The 15856-nt window shown below is 45.9% G+C and overlaps 1 protein-coding gene across 5 annotated transcripts in view; it reads left to right on the top strand.

The window, feature by feature from the left end:
- Positions 1 to 15856, top strand: part of PLCH2 (phospholipase C eta 2) — a 250225-nt gene that overhangs the window by 217024 nt on the left and 17345 nt on the right. For all 5 annotated transcript variants that reach the window (XM_043994784.1, XM_043994783.1, XM_043994787.1 and 2 more), the window contains exons 13-18: positions 5681 to 5773; positions 8511 to 8593; positions 9012 to 9109; positions 11986 to 12168; positions 13551 to 13658; positions 14452 to 14576. In XM_043994784.1, the coding sequence (XP_043850719.1) occupies positions 5681 to 5773; positions 8511 to 8593; positions 9012 to 9109; positions 11986 to 12168; positions 13551 to 13658; positions 14452 to 14576 (690 nt within the window). The remainder of the gene's footprint in view (positions 1 to 5680; positions 5774 to 8510; positions 8594 to 9011; positions 9110 to 11985; positions 12169 to 13550; positions 13659 to 14451; positions 14577 to 15856) is intronic.

The following is a 15856-nucleotide window of genomic DNA, read 5'->3' as shown; positions in this document are numbered from 1 at the left end:
AGGCATCGCTGGGATCAAACACCAGGGATAGGAGGGTGTGCACATATGTATATGTGGGGGAGGAGAGGTGGAAGGTAGAAGGATAAGTGTGGGGCTTGTGCGATTGAGGAGTGAAATGAGAGTTATCGTCAAGTAATGGAAGAGGGATCAGACGTGTTCTGCCCAGTCCCAAAAGGCAAAATAAGGAGCATGGGGGAAGGTCCCAAGAGACCCCCTTAAGTTGGATGTCAGAGAAAGTTTCCAAGTGATGAACTCTGTCCCAAAGTGGAATGGACCCCCTTGTCACTTTACTCCTATACATACACTCTGAGTTTCAACCCAATGCACTGCCTTGCTATTCCCCAAACTCAACATGCAATCTCCCACCTTCATGACCTTGCATTGGCTGTCCTTTCTGCTCAGCCTATATTCCATCCTCTCAGAATCCCTAGCTTCCGTCAAGGTTCAGGCCCTTCTATCCTCCACTATCTCTTGTTTTTTTGGTGGGGCAGTGAGGGTTAAGTGACTTGCCCAGGGTCACACAACTAGTAAGTATCAAGTGTCTGAGGCTGGATTTGAACTTAGGTCTTCCGGAATCCAGGGCTGGTGCTTTATCCACTGTGCCACCTAGCCGCCCCCTCCACTATCGCTTAAAAGTTGTCCAAGCTCATGCTCATTGTCTCCATCTCATCCTCTGCCAGCCCTTTCTCCTTTTTTGGACTCTTTGCCAGGTTTCTGGTGGGCTACTCAGGGCCACCAGTGGTTCTAGGAGCCCCTGAGGCTTAGAGAATCTTTGGCACTCCTCATGACCTCCTTGAGGAAGGAATAAGTCTTTAGGGTCTGTGGGCCTCCTACCTAGCTAACCAAGAACCTTCTTGCCTAGTCACTGTTGGTCTTGGAAATCTGCTGGCTAGGTACAATAGGACATGGGTTTGATTTGGGAAGAAAAGACAGCAAATTCTGACTCAGCCACTTAATTTTTTTTTTTCCAGGGCAATGAGGGTTAAGTGACTTGCCCGGGGTCACACAGCTAGTAAGTGTCAAGTGTCTGAACTCAGGTCTTCCTGAATCCAGGGTCAGTGCTTGATCCACTGTGCCACCTACATGCCCCCCACTTAACTATTTTTATGACACTTGAGTGTCAATTTCTTCATCTGGAAAATGGAGAGATTAGTACTAGAGAAGCACTAAAGTCCATTTCAGTTCTTAGTCTATAATCCAAAAAGAATCAAGGGTCTTGGGTTCTAGTCTCTGGCACTAACTGCATGCCATTACATAATAGGAGAAAGAAGCCTGGGCTTGGATTCCAATCCTGGCATCGCCACTTATTTTTGTGACCTTGGGTAAGCGAGTTCACTTCTGCAGGCCTCCACTTAATGCTCAACAAAGTGAGCAGGTTGGATCTAGCTGGATTTCAAAAGTACTTCCTCACCAGCTCTAAATCCTGTGGTCAATTCCGTGAGATGAGCAGAGCGAGATGAGCTTGAAGGTCTTTTCTAGCACGTACCTCCTTCCCCTAACAATTCTATGGTTATTATTTTCCCCATTATTGTCATATTCCAAGGGAGAGCTCGGGATTCACTGTCAAATACGTAACATGGCTCAGTCTGCCAGACACACCTGTGGGATTTCCTATCAATCAATCAACAAACATTTATTTTATTAAGGACTTTGTTCAGTGCTAAGCACCACGCTAAGCCCCAGGAAGACAAAGAAAGACACAGTCCCTGCCCTCATGATTGGATCTCAAAGAAGACCAAAATGATGTCACTATGTTGGTGTCAAGGTTCAGTGTGTCCGACTGTGGCTAATCAAACCAATATGATCTCAGAAGGTTCTACCACTGGTTGGGCATAAATACTTCACACAAACATTTGGAATGGAGATGTCTCTAAATTTGTGCATCTCACATTATTTTTGAAAACTACCATAATATTTACTGGGGAAGATATAATAATAATAATAATAATAGTAATAGTAGTAGTAATAATAATAATAATAATAATAAAACAATCAACATTTATATAGAATTTACTATGTGCCAGGCACTATGATAAGCACTTTACAATTCTTATCTCATTTGATCCTCACAACAGCCCTAGGAGGTACATGCTACTATTATCATTGTTTTACAGATGAGGAAACTGAGGCAGGCAGTGGTGGAGTGATTTGCCCAGGATCACACAGCAAGTGTCAGAGGCTGGATTTGAACTCAGGTCTTCCTCATTCCCAGTCCTGTGTTGTGGCCACTGCACCACCTAGTCGCCCCTACATAGGAGAGACATAGTAGATGGATGGGAATTACAAAGGCATTCTCAGCTAAGAGAATTTGGGAAAGGCTTCTGACATATTTGAGGAGTGAGAGATGCTGAATATCTAGGAGGATCTATATTATCACAGTGCTCAGGACCCTCCCACCACCATATTTATCCCATTGAAATGATCCCACACACCCCCAACCCCCAGGCATCCCATAACCTTTTTTTTTTTTTTAGTGAGGCAACTGGGGTTAAGTGACTTGCCCAGGGTCACACAGCTAGTAAGTGTTAAGTGTCTGAGGCCAGATTTGAACTCAGGTCCTCCTGACTCCAGGGCCGGTGCTCTATCCACTGCAGCGCCACCTAGCTGCCCCCAATCCCATTACCTTTTCAGTCCTTCTTTCCATCCCTAATTCTTGCCATCTGAGAAGCCATGCTGAGGTAGCATTTTAATTTTGGGGAATGTCAGAGATTCAGAATCTGAAGAGACCTGATGTCATCAACTCCAACCCCCTCGGTTTTCTCTTCTGTAAAATGACAAGAGATTGGGTGAGTTGGGATCCCAGACAGAGCTGGAAGAGACCTCAGACGCCATTCACTCTAACCCTTTCATTTTGCAGATGAGGATACTGAAACCCAAAGAAATTCGGTGACTTGTCTATCTTTGGGGGGGGCGGGGCAATGAGGATTAAGTGACTTGCCCAGGGTCACACAGCTAGTAAGTGTCAAGCGTCGGGCTGGATTTGAACTCAGGTCTGCCTGAATCCAGGGCTGGTGCTTTTTCCACCTAGCTGCGCCTATGGGTGTGTATATGGGAATGAAGAAGAGTGGGGGACCGCGTGCATGTGTGTTCTGTCCGTGGCCGCCATCCCATGCTTCACCTCGATGCCCAGCCCTCACTGGCCCATTTTCAGTGGGCTCTGCAGGATGCTAATTTGCCAGGAGAAACTCTCTCCCTTGCCACCGAAGCCCATCGAGGCGATTCAAGAAAAACATCGCTAAAATCTCCTTCATAAAGTTTTCATGGGGCTCTTGTGCCTTCTGGTGAGCAGCCCGTCTGCTCCTGGAAGAGAGCTCAGGAGGCGGCAGTCTCAGAAAGCAAATATTGGAACCCAGAGAAAAGAAGGGCTTAGCCATCAGCGCCTTGAGAGGGAGAGAGGAGCTGCTGCCTATATCCATGTTTACGTAGGACTTCACTTTCCACAGTGGAACGCGCCACCCTGTCGAGGAGGCTGCCAGGTGAACAGTCTTGTTAACAAAGCCACATTTCCCCGTTCCCTCCCCCTGCTTTTCTGTGGGGGCTGCGGGGGGGAGGGGGGAGAATGAAGGCAAAGACTGGGAGCATCCGGGATGGAAGGAAGCATTAGCTGCCTGGAACAGGAGGCAGGCAGGCTTTGTTCCAGAATGAGCCTCTGTTAATATTCAAGTCTGTCCCTAAACAGGCCTGGATTCTGTGGGTAATTTAATCTTTTAATAACTGTGGTTTATAAGGTGGGAGCGCTGCCCACGAAGGCTGGCTTGCAGTACGCACGCGCGCACACACACACGCCCGCCCCCCCCCCCAACTCTGTCTCGCTTCCTTGCAAACTGGAGCTCTGGGTGGTAAACAATTGAGCAGGGCAAGGTTTAAATGGCTCCTTTGGGAGAAGGGGGAGGGAAGGGGGAGGGGTCCTGCCCTTCCTCACCTGGTGAGGAAACATCCCAACAACAACTCGGGACTCACCTGATAATGTGAGACGGAATATCAATAGATCAGAAATTTAGAGAAGGGACCTCTTCTACCAGAGGCCGCCCAATCCAATCCCTTCATTTTACAGAGAAGGAAACTGAGGTCCAAGGAGTTAAGGTGATTTGCCCAACCCATCCCGTGTTACTGTGCCCTGGCTGGATGATCCATTGTTAAATGTTTTGTGAGCTTTATCAGATGTAACTGTTGTTATCACACTGGAGTGTTGGCTCTGGCTCCAGAGGTGAAGTGTAGGAAGACATCAACAAGAGTCTAGAGAGTGACCCGGGTGATAATGGGGCTTAGGTTCTCTATCTGTGTCTCTCCTCTGCCTCTTTGTCTCTGTCTCTGCTCCCTCCTTCCTCTCTTACCTCCTATTTCCTACCTCCTCCCTTCCTTCTCTCTTTTCCTTCCCCTCTCCTTCCTCTAATCTCCTCCTCCTCCTCCTTCTTCTCCTTCTCCAGAACCACCTTCTTCTTCTTCTTCTTCTTCTTCTTCTTCTTCTTCTTCTTCTTCTTCTTCTTCTTCTTCTTCTCTCTGTCTCTCTTCTTTCCTCCTCCCTCTTTTTTCTCTCCTACCTCCTCTTCCATCCTCTCCCTTCTCTCTCTCTCTATCTCCTCCCTTCTCTTCTTTCCTCTTTCTTCCTCCCTTGCTTTTCTCTCCTCTCTCTCCTCTCAACAATCTTGTCTCTCAATCCATTGATTTCTGTTTAATTAGGGCTTTGGTAAACACAACAAGCCCCTTTGGGCCATCCTGGGTCAAGCTCTGCTCAAGCTGAGAAGAACAAGTGGTGAATGGTCTGTGCTTCCTTTCTGCAAACGGGAAGCCAAGACAGAACACTCCTCCCTAGGGCTCTCAGCTACTGCCTGGCAGCATTCAGCTGGATAGTCTCTTGGAAAGGGGAAAGGGGAAAGGGCCAGTCAGTTCAGAAATCAAAAATTCCTCAAATATTTATTTTCAAAATAATTGTATTGTTTTATTTTGGTTTTATTCAGCCTAAATCTCCTTCTGAGTCTTCCTCTCTCCTTCCTAGAGAGACATCACTTACAAAGAAAAAAATTTAAGGAAGGAAATTACAAAGAAAAAGAGAAAAATCCTGCCAAGTGTTAAGTGCTTACTGTATACCTGGTACCTAAGGATTTGGAGTGATTAGGGACCTATAATTTCACTGGTGTAGGGTACTCCCAGATGAGGAAACACCCTCTACCAATGCAAGCTGGCATCTTCTCTGCACATTATAGTCCTAGAGAGTTCCTGGCATATAGTAGGTGCTTAATAAATGCTTGTTGAATTGATTGTTGTATTAGGCACTGTGCCAAGTGCTGACTGCCAAAGCTCCTACCAGGTCTGAGAGTCTTTGATTCTGCAAGACAGCAAGGCAGCAAACTGGAAAGAGCAAAGGGCTTGGAGTCAGGAAGACCTAAGTTCAAATCCTACCTCAGAAACTTACTAGCAGTATGACCCTGGGCAAGTCACTTTACTTCTGTTTGCCTGCTTCCTCCTCTTTAAAATGAGGATAATTATAGCACCAACCTCCCAGGGTTGTTGTAAGGATTGAATGAGGTAATATATGTAAAGCACTTTATAAACTTTACTTATTATGACTATTAATATTATTATTCTCTTCTCTCTCTCTCTCTCTCTCTCTCTCTCTCTCTCTCTCTCTCTCTCTCTCTCTCTCTCTCTCTCTCTCTCTCTCTCTCTCTCCCCCTTACAGAGCAAAGTTGAAGAAGACATGGAATCCGGGGAGGACCTGAGTGGCAGCAAGCGAAACAGTCGATTGCTAATGAGTAGCTTCTCCAAACGAAAGGTCAGGATGGGACCCCAGGCTGGTCCTTGGGGTTTCAAGGGAGGATTCAGACTCACGAGTGAGCAGGTCCAGGAAAACCAGTATAATGCCACTGATAGCCAACGTTTCTCTAATACTTGACAGAGCACAAAACACTTGACACATTCTTTTGTTTGAGTGCTAGATTGGGGGCCAAAGACCCTGGGTTCGATTTCCAGCTCTGCTTCTTAGAGCCAACGTGAATCTAGTCAGTCTCATTGACATCTCTCTCTCTGGGCCTCACTTTCCCAATATTTAAAATGAGAGAGATGGACTAAATGATCCAAAGGGGCCTTTCCAACTCTTAATTTATGATCCTTTGATCCTCCTAACAACCCTGAGAGGTTAAGGGTATTATTACTGTTATTAATATCATTTTATAACTGTATATAACTTATATTTGGGTATAATATATTTATCTACATGTATATATGTAATTAGATCTAAAGATAACATCAGATTATCTTTATTTTTACTACTAGTAGTAGTATTTTGCAGAGTAAGAATAGCTAGCATTTATATAATTCTTTAAGACTTACAGAGGGGGCAGCTAGGTGGCGCAGTGGGTAAAGCACCGGCCCTGGATTCAGGAGGACCTGAGTTCAAATCTGGCCTCAGACACTTGACACTTACTAGCTGTGTGACCCTGGGCAAGTCACTTAACCCCCATTGCCCTGCCCCAAAAAAAACAAAAAAGACTTACAGAGGGGGGCAGCCAGGTGGCACTGAAGTGAATAGAGCACTGACCCTGGATTCAGGAGGACCTGAGTTCAAATCCAGCCTCAGACACTTGACATTTACTAGTTGTGTGATCCTGGGCAAGTCACTTAACCCCAATTGCCTCAAAAATTTAAAATTCTATCTTGTTTGATTCCCTACCATGACCCCCTGATACCATTCAAACTCTTTGGGGACTTTGGTTTTGTCTTTGTAACCCCAGAGATTGGCACAGTATCTGATGCAGAGTAGGCACTTAATAATGGCTCATGGGTTGATTGATGTGCTTGACACTTCAGTCAGTCTATAAGCACGTGTGTGTGTGTGTGTGTGTGTGTGTGTGAAGCAAGTGGGGTTAAGTGACTTGCCCAGGGTCACAGAGCTAGTAAATGTCAAGTGTCTGAGGCTGGATTTGAACTCAGGTCCTCCTGATACCAGAGCTGGTGCTTAATCTACTGTACCACCTAGCTGCCCCTCAATAAACATGTATTAAGTGCCAGGTATTTCTCTGAGCCTCAGTTTCCTTATCTCTTAATTGGGGATGATATTATTTCCATTTTTCTCTTTCATTGGGTTTTCATGATGAAAGTACTTTACAAAACCTTAATGCACAATATAAATGTGAGTTTTTGTAAACTCCTAAAGTGTTTTAAGGTGATGCAGTAGATTAGAGCACCCGGCCTGGAGTAAGAAAGACTCACCTTTCTGAGTTTGAATCTTGCCTCAGACATTTACTAGCTGTGTGACCCTGGGCCAATCACTTCACCCTGTTTGCCTCAGTTTACTCATCTGTAAAATGAGTTGGAGGAGGAAATGGCAAACCACTGCAGGATCTTTACCAAGAAAACCCTAAATAAAGTTGTGGAGAGTTGGACACAACTGAAAAGACTAAACAACAACAGATAAGTACTTTCATCATGAAAACCCTATGAAAGAGAAATAATATCACCCCCAATTAACAGATAAGGAAACTAAGGCTCAGAGAGGTACCCAGCTCAGAGGAAGACCTTGATAAATGTTTATTGATTAAATAAAGTGGCAAGCACATCAATCAACCTATGAGCAATTATTATGTGCCAATTCTGTGCCGGGTACTATACTAGGTATTTGGGATAAGTAGACAAAAAGGGAAACAATTGGTACACATACTCATGGTCACACAGCATGAGTCAGAATTTACACCCAGGTCTGCTGATTCCAAGCCCAGCACTCTCTCTATCTGCCATGTTACAGAGTCTTTCTTTGTCTATTTTCAGTATGGACATGTGAGCAACTGGTATTACAGTCCCCTTCTGGGAAAAATGGAAGAGAGATGAGGTCAATGTCAAATATCAGGAATAATCCGTTTGTCTTGGCAGATTCCCAGGGCAGGCTTCAGGAGGTTGGGGAAGGGGTGGGGCAGGGGCGGGACTCCAGGCACTAGGAGACACTAGACAGCCTGAGACTGATGCCTCTTCTAGACTCCCTTACTTACACATATACCTCCCATCATCCCTCAGGGGCAGGATCTAGCCCCAAATCCCCCATTAGCTGGACCTGAAGGCCACCACTGAGCCAGACAATGGGGCATAGATAGAAGAAATAATGGGGTAAAGGGTCAGACAAGCTGGGATACAATGAGAGGAGGCAGAAGAATGGGGAGATCGCATAAAAGTATCATTCCTAGACTGGGGCTCCCAGACATATCCAGGTGGTGACTATGTTGGAACCGGGCTTATCTAGAGTGGGAGCCTCCTACCTCACTCACCTCTGCCTCAGAGCTTCCAAAGGATCATAGATTAAGAGCGGGAAGAGAAGAATTGAGTCAATCCCTTCATTTTACAGATAAGGAAACTGAGTCCTAGAAAGGTGAAGTGATTCCCCCGAGGCCACACAGGTAGCAAGTGTCCAAGCCTGGACTTGCACCTAAGTCCTCTGTTAAATCAAGTGTTCTTTTTGCTGCTGTGTAAATGCTTATTTTTCATGGCTGGCTAACATTCACATCTCTCTCCTCCCTATACAGAAAAAAGGCAGCAAGTTAAAGAAGACTTCCAGCTTAGAAGAGGGGGATGATGACTTGGACTCCCAAGGAAGCCAGAGCAGAGGGTCAGTTCCCTGGGGCAGGTATCTGGTGGCCAGGGGTGGGAAGGGAGGGGTAGAGTTCCAGCAGACCATTGTGGATGGGGTCCAGCACCTAAGAGCATCCCACAGGTTCTTAGAGCTTAGATCCAGAACTGGAAGGAACCTCAAAAGCCATCCAGACCCACTTCCGCATTTTACAAATGAGGAAACTGATACAGAGTTAGGTGACTTGCCCAGGGTCACACATCTCATAAGTGTCTGAGGAAGGATTTGAACTCAGGTCTTCTTGATTCCAAATTCACTGCTCTAGCCACTGTTCTGTGCTACCCTATGGCAGGACAGGTGTATCTGATAAGCTCCAGGAAGGTGGAAGTGATGGGAGCTTGTACTTGTGTGAGCTGATCCTAATGCTAGTTTCTCTGCCTTTACTTGGCTCATGTAGGATAAACCGACAGAAGAAGACCATGAAACTGTCCAGGGCTCTCTCTGACCTGGTGAAATACACCAAGTCTGTGGGCATCCATGATGTGGAAACAGAGAGTAAGTAGGGACAGATCCCAGGGAGGTGAGGGGAGGTGGGGAGGGAGCCACTGGAGTAGGAGGAAGGGAGGTGGAAGGGAGGAGGGTAGGAAGCTGCACAGGGTGGGTAAGGAGAGGAAGGGAAAGAGATGCAGATGGGGAGTTAAGGGAATTGGGGATGGAGCTGCACATGGGAGGGAGGGAGCTGTAGGAGTGGGGAGGTTCAGGAAAAGGGAGCTGCAGGGAGAGGGAGAGGGGAGAAGGAAAGGAGCTGCACATGTGGGGTGATGAGGGGAAGAGAGGAGAGAGCTGAAGGGAGATGGGGAGGGAAAGAGGGGAGGGCATTACATGGGGTGGGAGTGGTGAAAAGACAAAGAGAAAGAACTACATATGGAATGCATTGCCTACCTCACGGGGTCATGAGAAAGAACTTTGTGACCCTCGGAGTCATGTGTAACTGAGTCCTTTAGGGGTGTCAGGGTCTAGTAAGGGGGCGGTAATTTTGGAGCCTTAGGACCTGGGCTCAGATGCCCCTTGGGTTACCTACTCCTTGTACAACCTTGAAAAAGTCATTCCTATCTCTGGGTTTCAATCGCCTGCTCTGGATGATGAGAAAACTAGACCAGATGACCTCTATCAAGCAAGCATTTGTTAGTCACATATATTCTGGAGAGACAGTCAAAAGTGAAACAATACCTGCCCTCAGGGAGCTGACCCTCTCTCTCTCTCTCTGGAGAGAGAAAGGGAGGAGAGAGAGAGGGAGGGAGAGAGTAAGGAGAGGAGAGAGGGAGGGAAGGAAGGAAGGAGGGAGGGAGAGGAGAAAGAGATTTCTGAAAAATAAATTCAAAGCAATTTGGGGAGGGAATAGTGATTAGCCGCCCATGGGAAGTACCTAAGAGTCTATCTTAGCAGTGAACATAGTGCCTGGTACATAGCAGGAAATGAATAAATGTTTATTGACTGACTGTCAGACCTGGTCTACCCAGTTCATGTAAACAATCCCCTCTGTGAGGTACCTGACACATAGTGGTCCAGCCACTGCTCCAAGACCTCCAATGAAGGAGCGCAGTCACTTCCTCCAGAAGCAGCCTGTTCCTTTTTGAGACAGCTCTCATTTGAGAGCCCAAAGTGACCTCCATGCTGCTTCCTGCTGCTCTGTGCCCCCTCACTCTTGGGTCTGCCTCCTGAGGCCAAAGAAAGGGACCAGGTTAGAAGGTGGCACTTGAGTTGTGCTTTGAAGAGAGCAAGAGATACTGAGAAGTGGTGATGAGAATGGAGGCTACTCTCAGCATGGTGGGCAGCTGGTACAAAGGAATGGAGATGCCCAACCCTAAATCTGTCGCAGTTTGGGAAAGCCAAACCTCTCTGTTCAGGAGAGATGCCACCCATGTGGCCAAGAGGCCCGTGTTCCTTCACTGAGGGGAAAAAGTCCCTTTGGTGGGATCTTCTCTTGGGGACCGTGGGGATGAGATTTTGCCTGACCCTTAATTCCACTCCATGGTAATTCCAATTATGTGTTTCTGGTCTATGGAGATTTTTTTTTCCCCTCTAATATCCACCCTGAGTCCTGGATTCTCCTGGGTTTGAGGGAGAAAGAAGGAAGCAGCCAGGAGCAGCCTTGTCAGTTGTTGCTCACAAGTGAATCTCTGGATGACCTGACACTTGCCTCCTTTTAAACACCAAATCTTTTGAAACATGATCACATTTAAAATTTAATTGAAACCCATTTTAATCAAACTTGTTCTTAGAATGTATCACACACTTTTATCATTTATTCTGATCATAACTGAATGCTCTCTCTGTGGCTCAGGCTCATCATTACAAGAGCCAATTTGTGTGAAGGGCTCTAAGGGAGTCATCTCTCTCTTTCTCTCCTTCCTCATTGGCAGATGGTTTGGAAGGCTCACGTGTGATTTCAGTTTACCCTCAATCAAGTAGCCTTTCCCCTTCTCCTAGGCTGCTTCTAGCCTTGGGGGGGGGGGGGCAGCGAACAAGATGACCAGAGTGTGGTTAGAATTGTTTGTAAACTAAAAGGTTGTAAGTGCCAAACAAATGTCAGCAGCATTTCCTAGAGGTTTAAGTTTACAAAACACTTTTACTTTCATGGATTATATAAACGGAATAGTTTATAAATAAATGTAACTAATGTAAAGTGCCCCAGTCATCCTCATAATCTCTTCCTCTCCACTCAATTAGTTAAAAGTAACATCTCCTCCCTTCAGCTCTTACAGTTACTAAGTTTGTATCTCTCTTATCTGATTTTTGGTGTACGTGTCCCAACTAGACTGTGCCCCTGAAAGGCAGTCACCATAGCTATAAACTCATAGAATATCTAAGCTAGAAGGGACCACAGAACAAAGGAAACAAGCATTTATTATGCACCTCCTGTGTTCCAGGCACTGTTTTATGAGCACTTTACAAATATTATCTCAGTGGATCCTCACCTGAGATGTTCCCCATTTTATAGTTGAGGCAACTAAGGCTAACTGAGGTTATGTGACTTGCTTATGGTCACACAGAGCTAGTAAGTATCTGAGACTAGATTTTAACTTAGTTCTTCCTGACTCCAAGCCCATCACTGTATCTACTTCACCACCCAGCTGTCTTGGAGATCATCTAATCCAATCTTATTGTTTTATTGATGAAAATGAAGCCCAGAGAATTTAAGCAACCTACCCAAGGTCACAGAGCAAGTTGGTGGCTGAGTATGTACTGTGTGATCCACATCCCTTTCACATAATAATAATAATAATAATAATAATAATAATAATAATAATAATAATAATAAATATCAAATATAACACTATGTGCCAGGTACTGTGCTAAAGTACTTTGTAGTTGAGAGTCAGGTGTGAATTCAACTGGGTTAACCTTTGGTTAATGATTTCTAATCTTAGTCTCTTCCAGTTGGCAAGTCTCATCTTTTAGTGAGACCAAGGCCCACCAGATTCTACAACAGAAGCCAGCCCACTACCTGCGTTTCAACCAGCACCAGCTTTCCCGTATCTATCCTTCTTCTTACCGGGTGGACTCAAGTAACTACAACCCCCAGCCTTTCTGGAACGCTGGATGTCAGATGGGTAAGTAATGTCAGAGGAGACCAGTCACACTTAGGGAGCAGAAGCTTGGGGGAAGGATGTCTCAAGTTGAGCAAGAGAGATCTCTGAGAGAGGGTGCCTCTAAGACTCTCTGGGGCCAAAAACAGGACTTGAAGATATCGAAGTATTTTTTTTTAGCACACATCTCCTTCGCTCAAAAGTCTGTGGTGGCTCCCTATTACCCACAGGATAAAGTCCAGATTATTTTACCTGAAGCTCAAGAGCTACATAATTCATTCATCCAGCAAACACCCTGTATGTATGTGCTAAGTCCTATGTCTAGGCATCATAGAGTAAAGCTTCTTAAAATATGGGTCTTGACCCCATATAGGGTCACATAACTGAATGTGGGGTCACAAAAAAAAATTGGCAAAAGTAAAAGGTTAGGGGCAGCTAGGTGGCACAGTGGATAGAGCACTGGCCATGGAGTCAGGAGTACCTGAGTTCAAATCCGGCCTCAGACACATAACACTTACTAGCTGTGTGGCCCTGGGCAAGTCACTTAAACCCTATTGCCTCACTGAAAAAAAAAAAGTAAAAGGTTAAAGGGGCAGCTAGGTGGTGAAGTGGATAAAGCACTGACCCTGGATTTAGGAGGACCTGAGTTCAAATCCGGCCTCAGACACTTGACACTTACTAGCTGTGTGACCCTGGGCAAGTCACTTGACCCCAATTGCCTCACCAAAAAAAAAAGAAAAGTAAAAGGTTATGTATACCTCCTTTATATATCTATATACCTATGGTGCTGTAAAAATTTACTAGCTGTATGACCTTAGGTAAAACACTTAACCTCAGTCTGCCTCAGTTTCCTCAACCATAAAATGGAAATAATAACAGCATTTACCTCCGAAGCTTATTGTGAGGATCAAATGAGACAAAATTTGTAAAGCACTTAGCATAGGTCTTGGCACATAGTAGATAATTAATAGGCACTTGTTTCCTTCCTCTCATTCTCTTGAATATTAAGTGCTCATAAAATGTTTGTTGGTTCAATGAGTTTTTACTGGCATGAGATGGACCAGATAGTTTTGTTTTTTTGTTTTTTGTTTTTTTTGTTTTTGCGGGGCAATGGGGGTTAAGTGACTTGCCCAGGGTCACACAGCTAGTAAGTGTCAAGTGTCTGAGACTGGATTTGAACTCAGGTACTCAGGAATCCAGGGCCAGTGCTTTATCCACTGTGCCACTTAGCTGCCCCCGACCAGATGGTTTTGATGAGAGCAAAGGGTTCCCCTGGAACTCCACTGTCCTAAGCTGCCTTCCCATCTCCCTGCCAACCCCAGCCCCTGCCAGAGGGAGGCTGGTCATTTCTCTGCCCAGCTGGGTCAGACTCAGGACTGACCTCAATCACATGCTTTTTCCCACAGTTGCCCTCAACTACCAGTCAGAGGGGAGGATGCTCCAGCTGAACCGTGCCAAGTTCAATGCCAATGGGAACTGTGGCTATGTCCTCAAGCCCCAGTGCATGTGTCAAGGTAAGAGGAAGCATCACTGGCTGGGTCCTGGCTGGGGAGAAGACTATATATCCTCACAGTCAAGCTAAAAGGGCGCTCCCAACCATCACACCCCACCCCTCAGTTTGCAGATATGGAATTTTACGGAGGTAAAGGCATTACCTAAGGCTTCCTTCGTAGGAAATACCAGAAGCGGAATTTTCAATCAGATCCCTGGTCCTCCTGGTGGAGAACCTGGGTTCAAATTCCACTCCTGGTAGCTGTCCGTCATTGACTCTCAGGCTTCTAGGAAACAGTGTGGTGAATCACAGAATCCTACCTCTGGAGTTGAAGCTCTTAGAGGTCATTGTCTAATCTTCATTGTACAGAAGAGGAAACTGTGTCCCATGGCGATCCTAGAAACATAGATTAGAGCTGGAAAAGACCTCGGAGACCACATAGTCCAACCCACTCATTGTACAGAAGAGGAAACTGAGGCCCAGAGAGAGAGTGGAACTTGCTTAAGTGTGTGTCTTATATGTACAGAATTATTTGCATGTTGTCTGCCCCATTAGAAGGTGAGCTTCTGAGGGCAAAGCCAATGTTTAAGCCTTTACTTACACCCCAGTTCTTAGCCCAGTGTCTAACATAGAATAAGTACTTAATCGATGCTCATGGACTGACTCATTGACTGAGCACTCAGACACTCAGCCATATGGCCTGGTCTCCCAAGGAAGGGCAGACTCTGGATTCTCGATCTTGCTTTCCCCCATGAAATCCATGGCCTCAAGATGGAACAATCCATGTCCTACCTTTGGGTTCCATCTTCTGCTAGGTGTCTTCAATCCCAACTCTGAAGACCCTCTCCCAGGGCAGCTGAAGAAACAGCTGATTCTCCGGATTATCAGTGGACAGCAGCTCCCCAAGCCACGGGACTCCATGTTGGGCGATCGGGGAGAGGTAGGTGGGGGTGCTGGACCAGGGGCTGGCCTCCTCCCTTCCGGGGAGCTAGCCAGCACTAATAGGGCAGGGAGGGGATTGGGCAAGGGTGGTGTGGGCTGGGGGATAGAAGCAACCTCGTGTAATGGGGAGAACCATTATCCTGGGGTCAAGGAAACGTAGGAAGGAGGCTTGGACATCTTGAAATGATGGGAAATGCAGGATGGACTGCTTTAGGTGGTAGCGGGTCCCTCTTCATTGGAAGCCTTTAAAACAGAAGCCACAAGCCCACTCGATGAGTATCTTGTAGGGAGGAATTCTCTTTCCAGTATGGGTTGGACTGGACAGCCTCTGAGTTCCCTTCCAAATCGGTGACTCTGTGACTGGTTTCAAGTCCTGTCCCTCTTACTAATGTACTATGTCATCCTTTCTTCCTTTCTTCCTTTCCTTTTTTTGCTTTTGTTTTTGTTTTTTTGTTTTGTTTCATTTTCATAGGATTTTCAGTTCTAAACCTTTCTCCCACCTTCCCTTCCCTTCCTCCTCCCCAAGACGGAAAGCCATGTGACATAGCTCATACATGTACAGTCCCATGTGATCCTTTCAAGTAATTCTCCTTCGCTGGGCCGTGGCTTCCACACCTGTGAAATAACAGGATTGAACCCCATGATCTCCAAGGGTCTTTTCATCCATGAATATGGTGATGATTGCTAGCAGTTATAGGATTTGCAAAGGACTTTATCTCCCAGTAATTCTGGGAGGTAGGTGTTATGATTATTTCTGTTTGACAGATAAGGGAACTGAGACAGATAGCAGTTAAATGACTTGCTCAGTGGGGGCAGCTAGGTGGTGCAGTGGATAGAGCACTGGCCCTGGAGTCAGGAGGACCTGAGTTCAAATCTGGCCTCAGGCACTTAACACTTACTAGCTGTGTGACCCTGGGCAAGTCACTTAACCCCAATTGCCTCACTAAAAAAAAAAAAAGTGACTTGCTCAGGATCACACAACTAGTTCTGGCTTTTTTTTTTCTTTTTCTTTTTTTTTTTTTTTGGTGGGGCAATGAGGGTAAAGTGACTTGCCCAGGGTCACACAGCTAGTAAGTGTCAAGTGTCTAAGGCCGGATTTGAACTCAGGCCCTCCTGAATCCAGGGCCAGTGCTTTTATTCATTGCACCACCTAGCTGCCCCTGGATCACACAACTACTAAGCATCTGTAGCTGGATTTGAACTCTTTCTGATTCCAAGTCCAGCCCTCTTTTCCACCACACCTAGATGCCTGTATGACTCTAAGATTTATGTATGGAA

The sequence above is a fragment of the Dromiciops gliroides genome, chromosome 3 (genome assembly GCF_019393635.1).
Source record: "Dromiciops gliroides isolate mDroGli1 chromosome 3, mDroGli1.pri, whole genome shotgun sequence".
In the NCBI taxonomy this organism is placed as follows: Eukaryota; Metazoa; Chordata; class Mammalia; order Microbiotheria; family Microbiotheriidae; genus Dromiciops; species Dromiciops gliroides.
Note: the sequence above shows the minus strand (reverse complement) of the source record. Positions and strands in the feature narration are given on the sequence as shown.